The sequence below is a fragment of the Anticarsia gemmatalis genome, chromosome 20 (genome assembly GCF_050436995.1).
Source record: "Anticarsia gemmatalis isolate Benzon Research Colony breed Stoneville strain chromosome 20, ilAntGemm2 primary, whole genome shotgun sequence".
Taxonomy (NCBI): domain Eukaryota; kingdom Metazoa; phylum Arthropoda; class Insecta; order Lepidoptera; family Erebidae; genus Anticarsia; species Anticarsia gemmatalis.
Window position 1 is genome coordinate 5,985,906 of NC_134764.1, and position 25,096 is coordinate 6,011,001.

At 33.3% G+C, this 25,096-nt stretch overlaps 2 protein-coding genes across 4 annotated transcripts in view; one reads left to right on the forward strand and one right to left on the reverse strand.

Moving 5' to 3' along the window:
* The window catches only part of Indy (tricarboxylate transporter protein I'm not dead yet), a 43,151-nt gene that overhangs the window by 8,872 nt on the left and 9,183 nt on the right, over positions 1-25,096 (reverse strand). Inside the window, exons 1-7 of one of the 3 annotated variants that reach the window (XM_076128139.1) lie at positions 2,775-2,890; positions 2,581-2,700; positions 2,359-2,397; positions 1,813-1,960; positions 1,121-1,386; positions 707-821; positions 313-404 (exon numbers count right to left, since the gene is read on the reverse strand). In XM_076128139.1, coding sequence (XP_075984254.1) covers positions 313-404; positions 707-821; positions 1,121-1,386; positions 1,813-1,960; positions 2,359-2,397; positions 2,581-2,621 — 701 coding nt within the window. In that variant the 5' untranslated portion in view covers positions 2,622-2,700; positions 2,775-2,890. Of the gene's footprint in view, positions 1-312; positions 405-706; positions 822-1,120; positions 1,387-1,812; positions 1,961-2,358; positions 2,398-2,580; positions 2,701-2,774; positions 2,891-25,096 lie in introns of those variants that run through there. The other 2 variants (XM_076128138.1, XM_076128140.1) reach the window with 2 other exon arrangements.
* PIG-S (phosphatidylinositol glycan anchor biosynthesis class S) overlaps positions 3,111-25,096 on the forward strand; it is a 65,463-nt gene continuing 43,477 nt past the window's right edge. The window contains exon 1 of the mRNA XM_076128141.1: positions 3,111-3,283. Coding sequence (XP_075984256.1) covers positions 3,250-3,283 — 34 coding nt within the window. The 5' untranslated portion in view covers positions 3,111-3,249. The remainder of the gene's footprint in view (positions 3,284-25,096) is intronic.

Sequence of the window (25,096 nt, forward strand, 5' to 3'; positions counted from 1 at the left end):
AAATTCTTTGCACCACGACTTTCTGTGCAAGGAGGAGCGTATCGTAAAAGCAAATAGCTATATAAAACATGTATTCACTGATATGAGCTTTGACTTATCAACGCGGCAACGCCAGTGCAAAAACATTGCTAGAAACGATAAATAGCCGTGGATACGAATCCTCAGTTAAAAAATATGAACCAATTCTTAAAGACAGCTTTATTTTATTCTATTTTTTCATTTTCGCTGTCCACATTTGGTAGATCTTTCTTTACCTATATTAAAGTTGAATTAAGGGAGGAAAGTTAGCTACAGTAGATAATGTCTACTCACTCTTCCTCTACATTTTTAGCCACAGCTTTGGTGTCCTTGCCATTTTCTTGTGTGTTTTTCTTCCTGTTCAAGAACACGTCTCCAAGGCCTTGCTGCAATATAAAAACTTTAATTAATATAACTTTCTATAACAATTATATATAAAAAGAAGTATGAAATCTGAAGGCTATAGTAATTATTATTATATGATATTTGCATTGACAAAACCATATTAACTTACAATATAATAATATTTATGTTCAATATTCCTTTGATTACTGATACTACGTATCATTAACAAGTGATGACACTCATTCTATTTTGAATACGTTTTAATCACGCAATGCGTACACGTATACGCCCGTATACGTATTGCGTAAAAACGCAATGCATTGCATATGTCAATTTAACATACCTGTTCAAGCACTTCTAGAATAGCCTCAACAATGGGCACCATCATGGTAGTAGCAGCCGCGTTGGACACCCACATAGATATAAACATAGTTACAAATGTCAGGCCGAAATTCAGTCTGAAAAGAATAATAATATTACATTAGACTTCTCGATTATGTAGTTTTAATAAATTATGACTGCTTGACTGTGCTTAAATAATACGCTTTCGTATATGGACTACTAAATTGATTTTAAATAAAAGTTAGCACAGAGATATAGAGAGATACGTTAGAGCGGGACCCGATCCAGAATAAAACAACAACAACAACACTAAGCAATTGAAATAAGGAAAAAAAGTTCGAATCGGTCAACTCTTCAGGCGATATTTTTATTGCACAAACATTTCTAAAATCAAGTAAATAAAACTTATAATTACCTCCTATGAGAACATCCAACAACTTGCACAGTCCACAAAGCAACTCTCTTCGGCAGCTTCGAATGCTGAACCCCAGCAGCTATCATCAAGCCACCCATGAACATCATGTTAGTCTCCTTCATGTAAGCTGCACAGGTCTTGTCGGAGTCCAAAATACCCATAGTAGGGAACAATACGATTGGCAGCATAGATGTGACTGGTAATGGAAGCAACTCCAACACCCAGTATACTGCCATTATTAATACTACGTACATACATCTGTAGGCCTGAAAAATGAAAAGAAATAAAATTAATACCTTTCTTGTAATCTTTAATAGCTGAGATCTAATCTTCTTCAGAATTCTGTAAGTATTTGTAGTTATTTTTGCAAGAATCTTCATCAACATTGCAATTCTACAACGGTTTTATACACCTATTTAGACTCAAGCATTAAGAGAACAGACCACCAGAGATAGGCTACAGTGGAAAACTATGGGAGAGGCCTTTGGCAAGCAGTGGTAAGACAGAGGCTTATAATAATAAAAAAATTAAAATGTTTCTCGACATTCAGTCTGGTGACAGATAGACAGGCAGCAAAATCTTAAGAATAGGCTCTGCTTCTACCCTTTTGGTACGGAACACTACCTAGTAAGAGTTAGATGCTAAGATTATCTACTATAATAATATTATAGTATTAAATTTTAAATACTTACCGGTCCATGATTAAGAATAGGTATAGGCAGTAGTATCAGCGGAGTGAGTACTACAAGAAGAGCCTTCCAATATATAGAGACAAATAAACTGACTCTCTGTCTGAATGTTGCACTTGAACCACTCTTAGGAAAGTAGTAGGTGGTGGCTCTGGAAAAAGAAATAAAATTATGAAAAATAAATATTTAACTAATGTAGTATACAACTAACAGAATGATCATAAAAAAATATAGAGCTGTGTATTTAACATAACACCGATGTGGATTAAACATACACTGAATTTTTAGGAATTGGTGAACAAGTGTATGGTCAAATTATTTACAGGTAGGTATGATATAACATATATCAATATTTACATTTTACAAATATGAAAGAAATTAAAAAAAATGCTGTGGAGTAGAATATTAAATTATGTTTCTAAAGCTCTACTTCTAAAATACAACTAAAACCTATGTGTCTAAAGTTAAAATTATTGAACGTAAATCTAAAAAAATCTAGCTTTTCTACACATGTACTAATAAACAGTTATAGTTATTAGTATGTATTACCCTTCTTTTGCAGCACCATAGGCAGGTAAAAATATTGAACTATAAACAGGAAAGGAAATTCTGTTAAAAAGTACCTATAGGTAAAAGAAAATAGAAAGTAAGTAGGTATTTGATTTGATTTTTCGCAAAGATAAGCGTTGTATTACTAGACTTTACGCAGTCAGGCTTCTTTTAATATAGAAGTGTATAAGAGTTTATAAAATGAGTTTAAAAGTTTCTTACCGATCCTCGTTAACGCCGTTCTCCACAACCGCGTTCGACATCGTGATTTATTTAATTGTATAAGTTTTACGAAAAATACTTTCTTGATGTGTTTTAATGACTCCACATTCTTAACACCATCTGAAATAGAGAAGAGAAACTTTAGTTTGCTAAAAAAGCGGCAATTAACATCTTAAAGTTTATATTAAAATTACCCGCTAAAAAGTGTTCAAAATTTCAAATAAAACGTAAAGATTCTAATTTCTTCAAGGTAAATAATGGTTAATCAAAATCAAATGACACTACAGCAAGTGTACACCCACGCGCGGACATTTTGATAACTCGAGTACATTGCATTAACTAAACGTGTATTGTGTTTTATTATAAATTTTATGAATAAATGGACAGTAAAAGATACATACCTAAATCCTACTTAAGTAATCAAAATGTGATTTGCTAAATATTCTAAACGATTTATAAAAAATAATTAAAATGAAAACACGAAACATTACTTCAATACATATTGCCAACATCACGATTAAAATGTCAAGTTTGTTATTTGACAAGTTTACTGAAACAGCTGATAAAAATTGTTTTGGGGTGAATTTACTGAAATATATTTTGTACTAAGCTGAAATTGACCTTTCCGGTGATTTTTAGTGCAAGTTTAATTCGTTTTAGTGTAAGAAAATGTCTAAACACGAAGGAAAAGGCGAGGTTGAAGGTGAGTCATAAAGATCTGATTTGTAGTGGATTTGGCTGCATTTGAGCATAATTCTTTTAAAAAGAGTATCTATTAAGTTTATTCCAACGGTTTAATTTCTCATATTTACTGCAAGTCCTTTGTTATTCCGTAACGAGCAAAATTGAGTACTATATTTTGAGGTTATGTTTTCACGGTAAGTTGTAAATATTGAGTTCTGATTGGAATTACTATATTCTTACGTAGATTATATATACGATATTTAAATTCAACAGGTTGTTCCAATTGCTTATTGACATTCTAAGAGTCTTGTTAATTCACATCACTTATCTAAACAGATTCTTAGCCAGTTTTACCTCTATATATAACTATAAGTTAGCGTTAGAAGTAATCTGTTAGGATTTACACATTTGCTATTGTTCCATCTACCATGTCCTTCATTTCACCTGAGTTTGAAATAAATACCTATTCAACATCATTTATAAGTCCATCTAGTCTTCATAAATCAGATTGCATTTTAAAAATATTACAGTATTTTCAGTTTCAGTGTTTATTTATATTAAGTATCTATTATGAAACTCACAATATTATCTCTCTTAGCACAGTATGTAATTGAAATAACTTATTACTTATTTGAATAATGTTACAGCTTGTACAGTTTATAAAAATAACTATGATCATACAATGCTTGTGGAGGAAAACCTATGATCATAATAAACATACATATGTCTAGTTGAGAGCCATTAGTATTATGTATTTACTTTGTTAATATGTTCTTTTCATGTATATTGCATATTTTATTGCTAAGAAGTATATAATATGCATTATATTTTAGTGCTTTTAGTATGAAAATGAATAATTTTAGCTCTATTTAAATCTTTTTTAGGATTAATATTCATATTTTTTACTCATGACATATAGTAATGCTGTTCTGAGGTCACTCTTTATAAAACCTTTGAAATTATGGTAGGTATTTACCTTTATAATCGCATGACAATGAATAGCCTGTCTCTTTGGAGGATCAATTTCTGACTAATGTCTGCTATACCAGCCTTGTTTAATACAACTGGATACCAATATTCGGTATATCAAATACTTAAAGAGATGGAAAATGTCCACATCATATTGTAACGAAACCAAACTTAAATTGTATTAACTTACACACACCCCTCAACTTATCTATCCAAGTGAATAAATGAAACTTTAATATGCACATACCTAATAAGTTTTAGTAAACATAGTTGTATACATTATGTTACGTATTGTTGACGTATCCACACTGCCCAAGGGCACGTGTTTAGTAACACGTTTTATTACTCCTCTTATTAGAATTACAACATTATTTTATTGTATAAGTGTTTTATTGTGGCGGTTTATGTTAAAACTCTGATGGTAGAATGTTTAATGTTTATCAGTTGCGTTAATTCAAACATAAGGACTTATAGCTAATTTGAAGAATACCCTTCAAGGATTACTTGGGTAGGAGCAATAGAAAATAGAATGTTAGGATAGAACCCTCTGGCCCAGAGCCATGGTAGTTATGCTATGAGTTCCAATTAAGTGTTTAACTAATTAAAACTTCATAAATTTGATGCCAGATAAAATACTTTTGATAAAACTGGTCTGTATACTTCCTGATCTGAATCTCATTAGCATAAGACTAATTTATTGTGGAAAACCTATTAAAAATGCGTTAGTTTTGAAGCAATTTTCTGTGCTAAGAAGAATCCAAGCATCTATGTTTCAATAGCGTATACGTACGTACAGCACTTTATAAAAACTTTTCTACACAACGTTTTTATTGGATCTACGAATATTACGAATGCCTATAAAAGTGACGTAGCTGATGTTTGTCACACATAATGTTTGGGATAGCCTTGCCTTGAGAACTCGCGTGAAAATAGAAACAGATTCACGTGAAATCACGTGAGAGCAAAGTCCGGAACGAATTTATTATATTTTTATGTAAGAATTATTAATATTAAATCCGTCTTAATAAAAACGTACGATTGCGGAATATCCTTGCGCTTTTGTTATATACAAGAATCTATTTTACTCGATTTCAGTTGTATTAACACAGTAATTCATTATTTATGCTTAATAAAAATAGTAATTTCAAGTATTTCATGATTATTTTTTCCTTTCTCGTCCCTTGATTCGCAAACTTGACAATATTTATTAGGCAAGTAACTAGGAAGAAGTAAGCGACAAAATTCAAGTACACCTAGTATTTAGTAATAATGTAATTAGTCTAGGTATATTACCATTAGGTATCACACATTTTAAATTCAGATTTGACACTTATGAATATGTACATAGATTCAAGTTCACTTCTTTGAGTGTACATAAGACCCTTTAAAGGTTTTGCACTTACATTCCATCTATAAAATTGTAGACACAATAGTCTTTCATTCCATAACTATCAATTGTTTAGTAAAATAAGCAAGACTACATTCTTGTATCGAGTAACAAAAACAAAGTCGTAATATAATACACTATTAATTAATACTCTATTAAAACGACAGCAAAAGACATCTAACTTGAGTAATTCTTTTCATAAAAGCTGAGAATTTATTTCCTTACTATTCTCGATTTCAATGTCAGTCTATTTTATTGTCCGGTTACATAAGATCGAGGATGTCGATTATAATAACCATTGTCATCTATAACACTTAATATAACTAAGTAATTACTAATAAATGATAAGTTGTTAAGTGCACCTCAAGTTAACCCCAGCTGAAGATTGTTTACCTCGCACTACTATGTGTATACGAAACACAAACTCGAAAATCGCCCAATTTCATATCACAATAGCCATTAAGCATTACCAAAAACATATTTATTCGATGACGTCATCACCAGGAAGGAGTTTTATTGACTATCAAATCTATTGTCGTAGTTAAAACGTATTGTCTTATTGCCCTGACCGAATGACTTCGCCAACAGCTTATATTGGTCGCTCTATTAATGTGTGACACATATGTAAATATTCGGTCGGTAACAAATTTTAAATGAGTTGTACGTCACTGGATGTTTATTCCACATTTATTTTCATTTGCCACTAGTACTTTAGTAGTAAATTATATTGAAGTGTTTTAGTGTTAAGTTCTGGTTTTATGTACATATCTGTGCTTCCTTCCTTCCCGATACCGTACAGTATATAGAAATCATTGTCAGACAAAAAAAGGTATTGAATATAGATTCTAGTATTTCACATTGTCCCTTAAAGATCTAAGGTTGAAAGAAGGGCCCCAGGCTGACGCCAATTTCCGAGGTTTTTTTTAATTTAAGAAATGACATTCGCATAAATAAAGCAGCAAAATATCTAACGTCCTTGATGTCAAAGTCAATGTTGACATTGTCTATTCCGTATTACTAATGTGAAAATAAATAAGATTTAGAGGCGCCTGTTAATAAATTTTGCCATCGCTTCGGTCGTGTGGAATAATAATGTATATGTATATCTTTGTATCGAAAATAATCGTGGTTTGTCTAGTCCTCTTTTTGTCTACACCTCGAAAGAAACTTTTACTTCCATATTTTTCTTAGCATAATTGTTAGCAAGTTGTTGCTAAAATGTTTAACAAGTTTCTTCATAGCATCCACAGTCCCCAAGCCGCACTTGTTTACCGTGATGGACTCAAGGCCGTTCGTTCGGGAGGAGACCCTTCCCAAACAATAGGACAGTCAGGGAGAAAAAAAAGTGTTATAGTCAAACAGACATCAGACAATCGTGCATTCAAAGGTATTCTACTAAGTTGTCGGACTATAACATAATGTAACTCATAGATATCTTATACCTAGTCGTAACTAGGTAAAGAGGAAGATATTTCGTCACTATGGATTACTAGAGCCCGCCCGCGAATTCGTCCGCGTGGAAACCCTTCCCGTTTAAATCCCGATCCCTCGGAAACTCCGAGATACGGGACTCTGGAAAAGTAGCCTATGTGTTATTCCGGGTCTTCAGCTACCTACATTCCAAATTTCATCGTAATCAGATCAGTAGTATTTGCGTGAAAGAGTAACAAACATACATACTCACTACTTTCGCATTTATAATATAATATTAGTAGGATTTATTAGTGTAATCGTTTGCAATACATAACACATGCCCAGTTTAGTCTAGACTTTAAATTCTATGAATATTTTTATATTCTATTTGCCTTGTTTTGATGTCTTATTATGTATTCAGAGCGAATCGGTACAGTGATCGATGTGAACATGTGGGAATATATTTAGACTGCGGCTTGTTATAGATGTAACATCGTTTTGTATAAGGAAATTATGCTAAATTAGTCTACGTGATGTGCTTTAGGTTTTAGTATTTTGTGTGCCTAATATTTTGATGAAAACATGAAAATACTCTTAATTTGAGACATAATCTTGATAATAAACGAAAATTCAAAATACGAAATTTTTATGATTTTTAAATAGACTTTTCTTAAGTAAACCTATCTAGAATTTACAAGTTGTTGTGTCTTTTTAGTAAGTAAACGCGAATAGGTACTGAAACTTTTCAGTTTTGGTTGTAGGTACGAAATGTAGACTAGTTTTTTTATAACCTTTTAGAGATAACCTTCGGTTAAGGTCACGTGAATTAAAAAGCATAATGCATTTTATACATGTACCAATTAGTAATCAAAATAATTAGAACCAGGATATGAATGCATAGAATATCAGCCGCACTTATTGAAAAGTTTTCTTACTCTCGAAGGTTTAAAAATAAAGCATGATCTTCACGGTACATTACGGATTAAGATTAAATAAAAAATACAAACTTTAAATGCATCAAGCGTGACTTGGACCGTGTGTCAGTGACAAATTGCAATAATTTACGTATTTCAGCGAGCTATTATTGTTATGTTAAGTTATTCCTCACAAATAAACGAAACGTGATGAACACATTCCGAACCTTTTCTCAAATGTTCAATGACTTTGACAAATATGGTGGAATGTAAATAAGAATGACTAAAATATGATCTTCAATTTCAAATACATACATAAAATTTACGCACATTTGCCATAAGGGCAGGCAGATACCAAAGAACGCCACTTGGTACAATCCTTTCAGACTTTTCTTTCCTCATTCACTAAGATGACAGGATTGTCATCTTCAATTATTTATATGATTTATTATTTATGTCGTTCTCATACTTTGTCGGTTATTCCTGAAACGTACTATGTATAGGAGTATCTCTTGACATTGAAGCATTGAGTAAATTAATCATATTTTAAATTAACTACCTGCTTTTGTACTGCATGTTAATTTATATACTTACTTTTTCTGAATCAACAGAAAAATTACAAAACAATCTACAAAACGTTTTCAACAAACATTTTCATCACCATTCATTGTCAATGACCGACGTTAATATACTCAAATAGTCTTAAGAATAAATGACATTGGTACGAAATTTATTTGTTTACAAGAAAAACCTTCCGGGTTTTCGTAATACCTATAATTTTAGAAAAAAAAACACGCTTTTCTTTGCACGTGAGGAAAATCACATGATTTTATTACTGCTAAAACGATTTGCTTTACTATAATTTTGATTTACCACGCCGGATTATTTTATTTTTATCCTTTAAAGTGCTCTATGGAAAGTACAATGAGTGTGAAATTTTATTCTTATCAGATTTACTCGCCTTTTATTACCAGCACGTAGTTTTATTGCTGATATTACGTAAATTTGTGCAAGATTTTTTATGTGTACGATTTTATGTTACACGAAAATCGTTACTGCCTTCGTAAACACTTTGTTTATGTCGTAATGTAATTAAAAATACGTAGTAACATGCTCGTACATTTAGCGAGTTATAAAAATTATGAAGTGGATAGACGCTTATTTTGGAATTTCATGTAGGCAGGGATGCCTTTTCAGGGATTAATGCCTATAGGAAAACAAATTACTCTCCTTACTGCAGGAAAGCAGCAGAAAGGGATCTGTAAAAGATTTCCTACAGTTATAAATATACCGTGAGAGAAAAACAAACTAAAACGAGCACCATACAGACTGCTATCTAGATGAAAACATTATTGAAGCCGAAGTCCAAGGCTATGAAGAGATCGCATGACGCAAATCCTTTGGGATTTCAATAATAAAATGGGAGGCGTGCCTTTACGTCAAACCGGCTGTTTTTCACATATCTGAAGGTCATAGATAGAAATAGCAATTACATGGATCATCATATAAGTGAGATATTCTATTCGTGTGTGATGACGCGGTTACCTTTGCTGTAATGCGAAACTTTCTCAAAACAATCGCGTCTGGCAGCAAAGTTTGCGTTTCTCGTTTGTTTTTTTTTCTTGGAATTGTGCTTGAATGACTCTTTTATCCGACTACCAAGTAAGTTACGGTAGTATTTTATTCAATGCATAATAGCACTTATCGTTAGTAGAACAATATCAGTGAATTTTGCAAACTTTGCCGCGCCCACCTCATAAAATGGGTTCCTAAAATTCTACCAGTCTATACATACTTTTGGGGATTTTAAATTCAGCGTTGAATGACAATAAAACGACATCATACGAACCACAAAGGCTTTCAAATAGCCTGATAAATTTGATTCCGAGTAGATATTAGATGCAACGAAAATTTTTGTGTTGCTTTGTTACCAGTTGATACAAAAATATACAAACTCTGTCATTCTCTAAGCCCTTCCAGACATACCGAATGTGAAATGTCCACATAATAAATCTTTCTTGAACCTTGAGAGAAATATGTAATGATGTCAGATATTTAAATTTTACTAAAATTTCGTTAATTATACTTGCTAAATCAACGTGAATGTTGCCAATTAATTCTAATATGTGTTGACATTTGGACTTGTTGAATTTTAATTTATTAACACGTAAATCGACCCTTTTAGCAAAGTCATTGTATTGGAAAAATACCTAGGTACAGGTTTTATATGTTTCAGGAAAGTTTTTCGAGGACAGTTCATTCCTTTTACCCATTTTTGTCTACTCTGCTTGATAATTAGGTAAATAAATAGGAGCTCTAAACGGTCGATATTAATCTGCTTACCATGGTTAGACTTGCTTAACTTCGGTTGAATTTTGACAAAGCGTCCGCAGGACGAAATGTGTTAGAATTGAACTGAAAATAAGTAAATCTACCAATGGAAATCATATTAGAATCGGCCGTTAATAAAATGAGATGATAGTTTGGGAAAATATTTAAATGTTGTTGCATTTTCCACATTGTTTATCTGCCTACCCACTAGGAAACCTGGTCTGGCAAAAGTCAAATCAACATCCAGAGAGTGAAATGTGAGGCAGTAAAAATATAAATAACGTATCCGTTTCTAAGATTGTAGATCATCTAATGCATTCCAGGTGTTATTCGTAACTCGTGCGCAAACGCTTATCTATACTAATATTATAAAGCTGAAGAGTTTGTTTGTTTGTTAGAACGCGCTAATCTCAGGAACTACTGGTGCGAATTGAAAAATTATTTTACTATTGGATAGCCTATTTATTGAGGTAGGCTATAGGCTATGTATCATCACGCTACGACCATTAAGAGCGGAGTAGCGATGAAAAATGTTCCAAAAACGGGGAAAATTTTAACCCATTCTCTCTTATGTGACGCAAGCGAAGTTGCGCGGATCAGCTAGTTATACATATGTACGCGGTTTAAAATGGACTTGTTTATCGATCAATTGCATTCAGTTACACGTAACGAACTCGATACGCAAATAGCAGGTAATTGTAGGAAGCCGTGAAGGTCACGTTTTTATAGCTCTCGTTTTCAAAATTACGGTAAAAGATCACATCGTTTTGTCATTAATTTGTGAAATTGTGTGCGTCATTCGCTAATGGGAGCTGGATCGTGGAAATAGGCTGTTAGGCAATACTAAACAAAGAGCTAACCGTATCAAATGACGGCATAAAAGTGCTAAAACGTGTAGAAGTTGTAGCTACTGTTTTCGTGGTTTCTCTACATGAAGTCCTCTTCTGAAACCTTTATCGCCCATAGCCAGTTGCGCTCACCGGTTTGTAAACGATCTGTGGGTCAAGCAACCGTTGGCGCGTTCATTCTATAGATGGGTGACCGCATAGTGGTATTTGAACGGGCGTCTCCGTGCTTCGGAGGGCACGTAAAAAGTCGGTCCCGGTTGTTGTTTACTAAGATAACAGTCGCTAAGCCATTGCAAAGGCCTTTCGGGCGGCTTGAACAGCTTTGACACTAGGTTGACCACTAACCATACGATAAGAAGAAGATCCCATTTTATAGTTTACACATGATACAGTCGTAAAATTCAATTTCTATCGATTTCTACCTATTCGATTAGACTACTGCTGTCTTTCGGAATCTCTCATTTCTATCAAGTAACCTCTACCAAGGAAAACCTTGTTCGACTTTACAGTTCACGTCACGACAGCTGCTACAGTTTTTCCACCAAATACCTTGTTGATCTTGTTACATAATTATTGTATAACTAACGTAATAGATTTACATCGCTACGTAATCGGTAGTACCTTTGCAAGGTCAAGAACTGAACAAGGTTGTGGTCGTCTAGTTTTACTTGATCAGATTATAAGTATGTAATCCCTGTTATTTACTTCAATAGGTATATAAGAAGACTCTAGATATAATAGTGGACCTTCTGGAAGTTATTACTTTGAATTACACTCTTACTTGCTAGAGGTTTACGCAATTATGTATAGCGTCGGATGATATGCTAAGATCAGTCAAAATCGGTTACTACTGCTAAGATCGTGCTAAGATCGCTCGGTACTTTATACTGTTGATTCTAAAAGTTTTATAGTCAGGCGGGTGGCAATTTTACATCCACCATTCTTAAGTAGTGCTAGAGGCATAGAAATATCTTCCAACACCTTCTAGAATTAAATATTCTACAGAAGTAAAGGGCAATAAATATCATCTGAAATAGATACTCTTTCATAGTTAATTAGGTAATATGTCCAGAGACTTGATTTAATGCCTCGTATAGGCGTCATTGACGTCATAAAATCTCAATATATCAGTATAATATAAGGCAATACGTCTTCATATCCATTAATCTTTGAAAACAAAAGGATTTCAACGGCTTGTTAGTTCAGCCTCCAAGGATCGTTTGTTCACCGTTTAATTTGGACTAAATTAAATGGCGGCGCCAGTATACTCGAGCCAAATGATTTTATGATGATTGCTGGTAAATTGGCGTTTGACGATATAACTGTTTATTGCCAATATAATTACTGTGTAGGAGAAATTTGTGATTTAATCTAGGTCTATTGTCTTCTTCATGACATTATTACAAACTAGCTTCTGTCGGCGACTTCGTCTGCGTGTAAACATTTCTCAAGATAAAAAGTATTCTATGTGTTATATTCTATATGTTATCCAGGTTATAAGCTATACTGAAACAAATTTTGGTCAAAATTCGTCCAGTAGTTATTTCGTGAAAGAGTTACACATAGTCACATACACACATCCATCCGTACAAACTTTTACATTTATGGTATTAGTAGGATTAGTAGAATATTCACTTTTTACTGCCTCTTCTTGTACTCTTATAGCTTCCGAAATCTTTATAAATTTGTAATTAGTTAAGAACATAGTTATAGAAAAAACAATTTGAAGATTTCCAAAATTGTTATCCTTCGATTGAAATGAGTTGTAAATATTTATAGACAGATATGACGTAAAATTTGTACAAATGATTACTCATTTTGTTGGTGTCCGCCGTTTTGATGGCCATGTATAGGTGTTAACCGAATTGACCTTTTTCCTCAAATATATACCGCGTAAGTACAAAGTTAGAACCGAATATATTATGAGTGTTTCGCCAATTTTGTACTCAATTATTGTACTTCTCACTGGTCAATGAACGCTTCTTAAATACTGTTGTTTTAAATTGAAGATACGAGTACATCTTGCTCTCCCTTCAACACGATACAATTGTACCTATACCATATCGTTCCTTGCGCGCTACATCTTGCTACTCTCCTTTCGTCTGGCCACAAATGTACCTATATCATATTTTGCAGTCTACAGTTCTTTACATAAAGATAAATGAAAAACAATTTCTTGCATTGATAAAGATTAATTTCAGAAATAACAACTTGGAAGTACATAAAGAGAAAAATTGAAATGCAACACTATTTAGTATTGATTACGGTTCGTCAAGAAGTAAGTTGGTACCAGAAAAATGGTTAAAAATGTTGAGGTAGTCCATCTAGAGCACACGTATGAATAGCGCCTAGCCTTACTCACCTATATTTGACAGGTTCTTTTCGTGGACTAGGCTAAGTACTATTCAAACGGGTGCTCTAGATGGACTATCTCAAGATTTGATGTTAATATGCTTTCATTCTCACTGCAACTGTTTGTAGCACAACCAAAATAAAACGTGTGTAGGGCCGCTTTAGCCACGTGGCGCAACATACTATTTATACATTAGTAGGTTTGGCAAACCTATAATTATATCACTTTTAGAATCCGTCCTTCATACGATACGTATAATGAATCGTTGAACTGTTTTCGGCTAGACAAGAAATGAAAAGCATTATGATGTTGTATTTTTATAGTATTAAGTGAATTCCACTGTGGTTTTCTCCATACATAATATGCCTATGGAATTTATTAGCACTTGAGTGCTAAAATCTATTTTTGAACAATTTTCCATCGTTTTAACAAGATGACATAACTCTATATATGCTTGTTAGTAATCATTAGCACCACTATTCTCTTAGTTAAATAGCATTTTGTTATATAATTGATAAACTCAAATCATTCTCTGATTTGTAGATATGGCCCTTACCATTTGTATGCACAATACATACACATAGTAAACGTTTTATCTAACGTCAAAACCCACGACCAATTTTTACTTAAAAATATGTATTTGTTTTTAATTTTCTGGCATAAATTCTCTGTCGTCAATAGTATCCAAAAGGCGCCTCAATTCTGACATCTTTTCAATGATTTTGTCCAAAAAGTGACGTGTGAATAGAAGTGAGTTCACACTGTCTAATGTTTTCATTTCACATAGCAACGTGCCTTGTATCATTGCCAATTCTATAAACGTTTAATGTGTAACAGTTCGATTACGTGTTATTATGTATTGTGTGACGTTTCATTTATAATGTCTAGTTTAAAATAAGGAACTAGCGAACTCGCAGACATTGTCCAGTTCGGCTTATTCGATCACAAAGATATTATGCTTGATCACACAGCTATATCTTTACCTTCGTCATATTTTAGAGGGTTAACGTAAAAGCTTAACGAATCCAGTAAAACTTAGACTCACTATTCGTACTCATAATCTATTCGCCAAAGCCGCAATCTTTGTTTAGTATTTTTTTTATTTATTGCCCATAGAACAGAAGCGACTAGCAAAGTTAATATTATCTAGGATTGAAACGAACATTCCTGTTCTCTATATGAAATGACGCTAACGAATATTGCTTTTTTTAATTGATAAGAATATCTAAACCACTTTTATAATGCTGTACACGTGTTTCTCTCTTGACTATCAGTCAAAAAAAGACATGTGTTTGCCTATGATTGCTTGCCATGATAATGAGCTGTCATTTTGGCTCAGACTATCGGGTAACCCGTGATGTAATATTTTATTGCTGTACAAAGCACGTGATTTTTCTTTTTATCACACCCCACTGTCTGATGGGTTAGTAGGGAGATGCTATCGAAGACTCTTCTTCTTATACAGGGTGTCCCAAAACTCAACGATAATCCGAGACAGGATGAAAGGCCCAGTCATACCGGCTATAGGAAAAATAAGAAAAAAATTCCATATCACTTAGTTCAGCAATAATAGACACTTTTCAAAAAAGTTGAAATTCCACACCCTCGGTCGCATTTTCAAGTCCTGTGATCACCAATGTTACAATTTCGCTGTGTTTTTTTGAATTTCGTGATCTTAATTAAATATGCTATTAATCGTATAACAAATTAATGCACAAAACATTGTTAATTTAATAAAAAAAGTTAAGTTTTAGTGAGTCATCTTTCTCAAAAATATCGTTAGTCAACTTTGACGCTTCATACTGAAAAAAAAATGTACTACACTACCCTTGGCAAGTTATTTCAAAAGTTGGCGCATTTAATCAAAATTTCAAAATAGTATAACACTTGCCACTTTTCTTGCCATTAAAAATGTTATTTTTATTTGAACGAAGAGTATCCCCGCAAATGGATCGGACGCAGTGGTACAATTTTATGGTATCCTCGTTCAACCGATCTAAATCTAGTAGATATTTTTTACTGGGAATGTATAAAAGAATAAGTCTTTTCAAAATCAATACAAAATCTATCAGAACTTCGCCAGAAAATTGACACAGCGTCAGAAGAAATAAATGCAAGGAATTTTGCTTGACTGGTGAAAAAATCTTTTGTACGTCGTTGCAGAGCCTGTATTCGTGCCAGAGGAAAGCAATTATTGTCAGTAAAGATGTAATTGAGTCAGTCCATAACAAATATTTAATGTAATAAACATAATAGGTTATAATAATTTAAAAAAAAACAATGAACGAACCATCGATCTTATTTAATTATTCTCCTTAAACTAAAGTAATTCCGAATTGTTTTCCTCTAGCATGAATTTAGGCTCTGCAACGCCTTACAAAAGACCTTTGCACCGGTCAATCAAAATTCCTTGCATTTATTTCCTCTGACGCTGTGTCAATTTTCTGGCGAAGTTCTGATAGATTTTGTATTGATTTCGAATAAACTTTTTCTTTTATGCATTCCCAGTAAAAAATATCTACTAGATTTAGATCGGGAGAACAAGGAAGCCATAAAATTGTACCACTGCGTCCGATCCATTTGCGGGGATACTCTTCGTTCAAATAAAAATAACGTTTTTAATGGCAAGAAAAGTGGCAAGTGTTATACTATTTTGAAATCTTGATTAAATGCGCCAACTTTTGAAATAACTTGCCAAGGGTAGTGTAGTACATTTTTTTTTCAGTATGAAGCGTCAAAGTTGACTAACGATATTTTTGAGAAAGATGACTCACTAAAACTTAACTTTTTTAATTAAATGAACAATGTTGTGTGCATTAATTTGTTATACGATTAATAGCATATTTAATTAAGATCACGAAATTCAAAAAAACACAGCGAAATTGTAACATTGGTGATTACAGGACTTGAAAATGCGACCAAGGGTGTGGAATTTCAACTTTTTTGAAAAGTGTCTATTATTGCTGAACTAAGTGATATGGAATTTTTTTCTTATTTTTCCTATAGCCGGTATGACTTGGCCTTTCATCCTGTCTCGGATTATCGTTGAGTTTTGGGACACCCTGTATACAATTTCTAAGGTAAAATTAAAAGTAACGATCTAGTTGCATCACAAATTAAAGTATTCCCTTACAATAACATAGATAATAATGTTTGAATTACTCATAGTACAACAGAATACGACCCACATATCAGTAAAGGAAGGAACACTGGCGATAACAAATGCGTTCCAGTCAAACGTGTTTGGTTTATATTTTTAATGCACTATGCGGGAATGGACTTTGAACAGAATTTACCAAGAATACGGGTTAAAGGACCGTCACCTTGTAGGAAAATCTGAAGCAGTTCTAATAGAAATGAGCTGGAATCACCCACGGCCTCAGCCCAATCAATCAATATTGCGATCACCGATTGTCAATCTTTTTGCAAGTGCTTCCATTGAAGCTGCTAAGTTCCATGGCTTGCGCAAATTCCTCTTTGTTCCGGGATTATCGTACGTAAGAAAACAAGCGTTAAACAGTAATTTCGTAGATGGAATTCGGATTACCAATTCAGCTTCTGACGAAAGTCATAACAGTGTTAAGCGAACATAAATGATTACTAAACTTTGGCATGGAAACCCAAACAGTTTTAGTTAAACGTTACTTCAGAAAACCACTCCAGATTCTCTTTGGCCAAATGTCAATAATCTCAAGAACAAAAGATCTTAAATATCAAAAAGAAGGAAATGCCAAAAGCACAATAAAAATACGTGAGGCTTATTTTGAATGAATGGTTTGCGTAAATAGCAAGAGATAAAGAAATATTCGCGCCAACACAATGTCAATGCCAACTGGTTGGCAATCGCTTCGCACATTATTATGATGTTTAATTAATTCCAATAGTTGTACATACAGGTGTTGGACAAGGCTTTGTGCAATTAAGGGTTTCGCTTTTCAGCATGCAAGTCGTCATTTCAAGTTAACCTATGTACATAATTATGTGTTTTTTTATGCAGATTAAAACAGCTATGATATAGAGCATCTCGATTAATTAATTTTACTTGAATGATAATTTGATGGTCAATAATACGTTGCCCCATTTGTCTAAATGAAATTAGTATTAATAATTGTTATTGTTTACGGCAGTTCGATAAAAAGACGACCTTAAACTACTACATCTTTATCTAAAGCCAAATTTATATATTCATAATAGTACCTCATTTCTTTTACTCAAATAAAAAATGCGTCAGTTTGATTTCATAAATGTATAAATACAACTGGCAGAGTTTGGGCAGTAAATCTGTTGGTGTTTGTTAGTGAGGCCCGAAATAACCCGGCAAAATCAAGGTTCCCACGTGAGATAAGCGTATGGATGAAATGCATCACGTTTCTATTTAGCATAGTTATTAGTACAGTTAGACTAATATCTATGCAACATATGTGTTGTTTTTGTTAAAGCAGAAAGACCTGCATTTATTTTCTTTACGTCTGCATTAAGATAATGGCATAGTAATGCCGAGAGAATTGCTAATAACATACCCTCTTATTCATAAACACACTATAAACCTATTTTAGTTAAAAAAACTACTATATTATGTTTTCTCTTTTTCATATCGCTAAGGAGTGAAAGAAACAAAACACTTTATAAGCCTTTCATAACTTCATATATTTCTATGAATAAGGGGATTTCGAGTTTTCGCATCCTCGATGAAAAAGTTGATAGGAGCTACCAATCCATTATATTGGACGGTAAAATAATATGGCATTTAATCTCAAATATTTTTGAATAAAAGTTGAAAGTTGTATTCGAATTAAAAGACAAGCACTAATAAAAAGAGCACATTCGGATTTTTTTATTAATTGATCATAAAATATTCTACTGAAGACTGGTTTGATAGAACCAGATCAATGAAAGGTCAGTATGTAATTAAAAACAAAAGCATGTAGAATGAAACTGAATCTCATCGGCTGCTTTATTATTAGTTGTAGACACACCTACTTGTAGAATATATATGTATTGTATAAAACTGTATTGTGAATGCCAAACGTTTAATCTCGTATCATACTCTCGCGGTATAGAGGATAACCGATTTCAATTGAACACATTGTAATACAATTTTGCTATAGATTTATGGAAGTTGTATTATAGCTTCTATCTATACAAATATTAAAGCTGAATAGTTTGTTTCATTGTTTGTTTGAACGCGCTAATCTCAGGAAGTACTGGTCCGACTTGAAAAATAATTTCAGTGTTAGATAGCTCATTTCTCATGAAGGCTACAGGATAGAGTACCAGTAAAAAATGTTACAAAAACGCGGAAAATTTCGACCCATTCTCTCTTGTGTGGCGCAAGCGAACTTGCGCGAGTCAGCTAGTAAGTAATATTGCTGTAGTTTATTGTACTTAAGGTGTGAATTAAATATAGACAAATGACTTCAATTTCATTGTATAGGAATTATGGTGCGAGACTCTACAACTGTATCGTAAAATTCCTCACAAAATAATCTAAATTGCCATCTCTATTCCGGGCTATAAACAAAATTATAAAAAAGTCACAAAACATAAAATAACCAGTTTGTTCCAGTTAAATCCGGTTACGCCTCAAATATTTTGTACACAAATAACATAATATTAGCATAACAAGTTGGACAAATTATTGTATATGTTATGTTATCAATACTCTGAACTCTGAACCGAATAGGTAACGTTATCAAATTATTTTCGCAAGGGCATTGTGTGATAAACCTGTTAATTGCAAGGGTCAAAGCCAGTGTAACTTTTGACATTGAATAAGTAAATATATCCTGATTTGTGTTATTGAAATTTTGAGTTATTATGAATGAAGAGTTGATAAAACACTGTGTCTAATCATTGCTTACACTTCCATTTCTAGTATAGCAGTTTCTATACAAGTCGTTCATAGTTATTGTTGGTGTCTCTGAAGAACAGATAATCTGATAGATGTAGATGGTGATTAATAGGTCCCTTGAGGGCCAGAGTAGGTCCTCTTGAGACCGTAAGTAATTATTTTATTATTGCTTATAACTATATTAGTCTGATATTAGCCAGCTTGTCAGTGGTACTATACGTTAAAGAAGAAGAAAAATAAGTTCTTGGCATTCGTATGTTGGGAATAATTCTATGTTTACTCGTTGCGTTTCGAATGGATAATTTTCCAGGTTAATTCAAATAAAGTTTATCGCGTTAGTATCGTCGGTATTGGTGTCGTGTACATACTAGACAACGTTTATCATTGACTAGGAACACATTGGAATATTACTACTTTTTAACCAATTAATTGAAGTCAGAAAGAAAACGCTAGGATTTTTTCTAGTTTTCTATGGATTTGGGATTTTTATTGCTTTTAAAGTATAGTATCATGTTAGAGACTAGAACAAAACAATAATTTAGTTCAGGCATCCTGTTTTTTTCTTCTCTAGCTATCTGTCAGTCTTTTCTGCTAGCACAAATAAAGTTGTTCCGTGTGGGAATCGAGCCCACAACCTTGCGTCGGGCGCAATGGTGAGTGGTAGCAGCGTGGTGACCTAAACCTATAATAATGTTATCGATCCATCTTGTTATAGACCTTCAAGTGCTTCGTGTCAATTAGTGTAGAGTTAAAGAGTATTTTTTCTCCTGTTATCCATTGCGTCTTTTAACTAGGCAATGTCTGACATCATATTCTACACACGTCAAACAGTTGCAATAGTAAAAACTCATTAAATAAACATCTATTTTTAAACTCGAGGCCTATGTAATAAAACATGAATATATTTTTATTTGCGCCTATGAGCGCGAATTAACAGCAAACCGCGTGTCAACATGGTTTGAACCTTGAAACTCATCCCGTGAAGGAAAACTGCGTAATACGTAATCGCTTTAAATTACATTAGATTAGTATTTATATTGCTTTTAGAAAGAATGCTAAAACGTAGTTAAAATGTGACGCATTGACAGAAGACAAGGTTTAAGCTAAGGAAATTCTGCTGTAAAAAGGGAGAAGTGCGATGTGGAGTCTTTTTGCTTTTATTCCTTTAGAAAATAGAACATGGATCGCTTCAAATCGTCTAGAATGTGGCCCTTGCGGTTTGTAGACCACAAGTTTTCTACCCAAACTTTTATCATTAACGATAATAAACCACAACGATACAAAATTCTGCATGAGTATTATTATTGATAAATTGCTTCTTTTCAACACTTCAAAGCTTCTCTATTGTTGTAAAAGATTTCCCTGAAATATGTTCAATCAAAAGATGGAGATGACGGAATGACTTAGACGCGCTCTTAGATGGATGGTCAGACGCACCAAACGAGGGGACTGGAAAACTAAGGGAGAGGTCTTTGCTCAGTAGTGGAACCCAGAACGAAATCAAATAAATAAGGGTATTTTTTATAAATCGTCAGGGTGACTATGACAGTTGTAAAATAAACAATAGTGAGACAAACATCATAACAACATCAAAGAATAAACGTCACTTACTCACGATCTAATCTGCAAATCGTTTTGTTATAAAAAGCTTACGTCGCACAAACGACGCAATTTAATCGTAATGTGTCAAGGACGACTCACTTCCTAGTACTACCGTAACAACATCGTTTTGCGTTTTTTTGTCGCATTAAAATTGTACATCGAAATAACAAGGTGAGGATGCGTCAGTTTCTCTAAGTTTTATTTTTTGATAATATAATCTTTTTTTTTTACTGATAAAAAAAAATCTGTTTTCTTTTCAAGACTTTTCTGCGACTTTATTGCTTGCTTGCTTGCAAATTATATCTTTCGATGTTTTAATAAGCGTGAGCTACGCTACACCATGTCGATCTAAGTACCTAGGAGAATAATCAAAAATTTTGTTTTCCTGGTAAAACTCTTCTCATGATGAATACTGTTATCAAAAATATTATCGTACAGAAACACATATGTTTCATTACATGCCACACTTATTGGAAGTCATGACGCATACAATGATATTTTTTATCAGTAACAATGATATACCTTTCACTTCGCCGCAGCCACACCCCCACGCGTCACATTAGCTCCCTTGCGCGCTTTCGACAGCACGCGTTGCGATTGGGCGATCGCAAGTCTGGCCATATGCCGCGATCATGTGGCTGTAGCCGATGACGTCACAACACAGGCCACGAATACTAATTAAATTGTATTCTACGTGGGCAGGAGAGATCCCATAGAAACTAAGTTGATTACGAATTCACATTAAATTGTTTTAATGGCAGTTTTACTTGCACACAAACTATGCATGATGGTTTTACGAAGAGGTTTTGTATAATTTGGAGAGGTATGCGTGTTGTATAATGATTATTTGAACGATATTATCGTACCTATGTTCATTAATAAACGGTTCATTTTGTATCCATTTTCCTGCTACAATTTATGTAACATTATATGTCAGCGCTCGACATAGTGAGATTGATAATTTTGACTCTGTTTAAATTAGGAAGATTAAAAAATGGAGTAATTTATTATAATTAGAAACTTTAAAAAAACCGAAAATATACATTCAGATATTCGATTCAATAAATATAACACTCAGAATATAGACAAAAAGTACAATATTTTCTAAAAATGAAGGTGTGTCATTCACGTCAAAGTTTTTAGCTGTACACATAACTATCATTGTAATAATTAGGTGTTACAAAAACAGCATGTATTATAACATTATGTAACTAACACTAATCAGGCACCGGTTGAACCACTTTTTGTTATGCATTCAAGACATAAGAGGTCACTCAACTGTTCTAACTGCTCAAAATTATTGGAGCATTTATGCTGTTAACAAACGTTTTACGTAGGGCTATTAAAAATACTGTTGTCTGAATAATTAAGCTGCCTCTGTGGCACTGTCGGTAGTGTACCTAATTGCAGATCTTGAGGTCTTGGGTTCGATCCCAAGTCCGACAAACTACTATTAGTCTAGAATATTTCTTAACAGTCGCTCGGAGTATGGTAACTCGGTAAATGGCAATAGACACCATATTACATGGGACCAACATATTTAATAGAGAAATGTGGATGTACATACGTCATACACCTCTGCTTCATATACCTTCACCCCTTCGGGTAAAATAGGCGTCATATTATGTTATACAGTTGTCTTATTCATGTTTATGAGATGTTATTAAAACCTTTGTCTTGAGCTATCTTCAAACATCAACATTTAAGCTTATCACTATGACTAATGTTCACGTTTTCTGCAACATTACTTTGCTATTTTGAAATGGGCGTGTCTATATCTTTTCCATTTCTAATACACACAAAATTGCTTAGGATCTAAATAAGCAATTTTCTTGCATTTTTTTCTACGCTATTGGAGCTCATAACTTGCTGTATTTGATTATTCAATTCTAACCTACTGCAGACAACATTGTAACTATTAGCTATTGCTAGTGACCTAGTATGTAATAAACGGTTCAATTCATACTGTAACCTAGGCTATATTGACCTGAATGACACAAGATAGATATGGTCCCAATGCAATACCTTGTGTGATACCATATAAAAAGGTCATGGTTATACCTAAGAAACTTTATCTTTTTCTAATAGATGGGGTATAAAAAGATAACGTTTTTTATAAACATGGTTACGAGCATATATTTATAGAGGTTGTGAATTGTGAGCTGACGATACGGAGAGACTTGTTGCATCACACTGCGTCCCGAATTGTTCGTGCCATGCGGCGGAATAAAGCGTGTTATCTTTTAATCTAAGATTGTAAAGTTAAGTACTGAATTGTCTCATCCTTTAAAATCCTCGAAACACGTGAGCGGCATAAGACAGATGTTTATTAACTTGTTATTAAAGTTATTAAGGAATGACATTCCTAAAGGTCAACATTCTAGGCTTAATATGTGAAAACAGGCTCGATGCATTCTTGCATACAGTAATTACCGTTTATAATTAATGGTTTGTGCAACCATAATCAAGTAGTAATCATAATCAACCTCTCTCTCATATAAGTTAGCTTTCCCTAACCTAGACCAGTCTCGTGTATTTATAATTACGATTTTCTGTTTAGAATATTGTATTTATAGAACAACTGTTGCACCAAATTTCATTGCAGCAACATTTGGAATTTCTGTTATTTCAAAATTCTTTTTAGGTACTACTACCTTTTCAGTTTTTCTTGTCATGTCAAGTAGTCGTAAAATAAAATAAATTATATAGTTATTTTATTCTTGAAGCACGCAATTGTGAAGTGTGTTGCATCATGCATTTATAAGGGCTCTCGTTAAATAAACTAGTAAGACCATGATATTATCTTTGATGATTTATAATACTCATTTATTATGTACTTAAAGTTCCAATGTTCAGTTTTATGGAAATAAATACTTTACAACGTTCATTCCAAACTTAATAAGTAATATTTTTCAAACGCTAAAATGAGAAATTTTCATTTGCATTGATTTGTTATTCATGACTTCCTCGTGAATGTATTTAATTAGTTCAGCGATCAAAACGGGTTCCGTATGTCCTTGCTGCATTTTGCTACCTTCTTTTCCTGGTTTCCAAGATTTACTATCATCTAGTATGGCAGGGTCATGTACCTATATCAATTCATATTGTCATAGATTTACTTCCTTTAATCGAGGTGTTTCTGAAACAACTTCCTATTCTTGCATTAACTGATATAAATTTTAATAAGTTGCAAGTCAGTGCGGAAGTAATGATAGATTCTAAAATTCAGATTGTGCGTATTTGCAGCTCGAATGCTAGTCGATGTTTTAAATAGAACACTATCGCTTGTTCAATCTGTCTTAACACATTTTCCTCTCAACCGACTACAAATATCTATGTTTAAACTGTTTGGAAAATAAAATCTAAATTTGACTGTAAACGGGTTATGGTTCCTTGTTTCCCGACGTTTCGGCCGAGTTACACCAGTCATGGTCATAGCACCTTCAGTCTAACTCGGCTTACATATCAATCGCGTATTAAAGTCGAATTATTGGACAAGTTGCGATAGTTTAAAATCGACAAAAAATCAGACATCTTTCTTATATATTTATTGTTAAATAGACCTTAATTAACAATGAACCGTATTCAAATAAACAAATATCTTTATCAAAAGCTGCCAGTGCCCTCTTATCTTTGTTTACCTCAATAGGAACTATTCCAATTTGTCAGTCATCAAATAAATAGTACAATAACGTAAATACGATATTAACGACCGGTGAGAAACACAAGGGCGATGTATTCTCATATCAAAGAGTTTTATATGAATGGGCTGCTTGTCTGAATAGTCGTTTGTGACGGCTAATCATTTGCGCATTACTACTAATTTCAGATGCATTGTTTTTAACAATAGGCATTAAAACAAAGCTTTATTATTTCTTATCTTATATTATATTGGTCTATGACATCGTGGACAAATGTCATTTATAATATAGACTACTATTCTTTTCTGCCTATATCTCAACTCAAGGCTAAGAAGATTTTTTCTTCGACGTTCTTTGTTTACTGACTACCCCTATGGAAAAAAGGCGTGATATTATGTATGTAGTATTACTCACTTAGTAGTATGTTTCTTCTGCATCAATGGCTTTGGCCGTTCCAGAAATTACCTCTCTTCTATGAAATTATTAATAAAGTACAGATAACTAATATCATTGACCTTTCGCC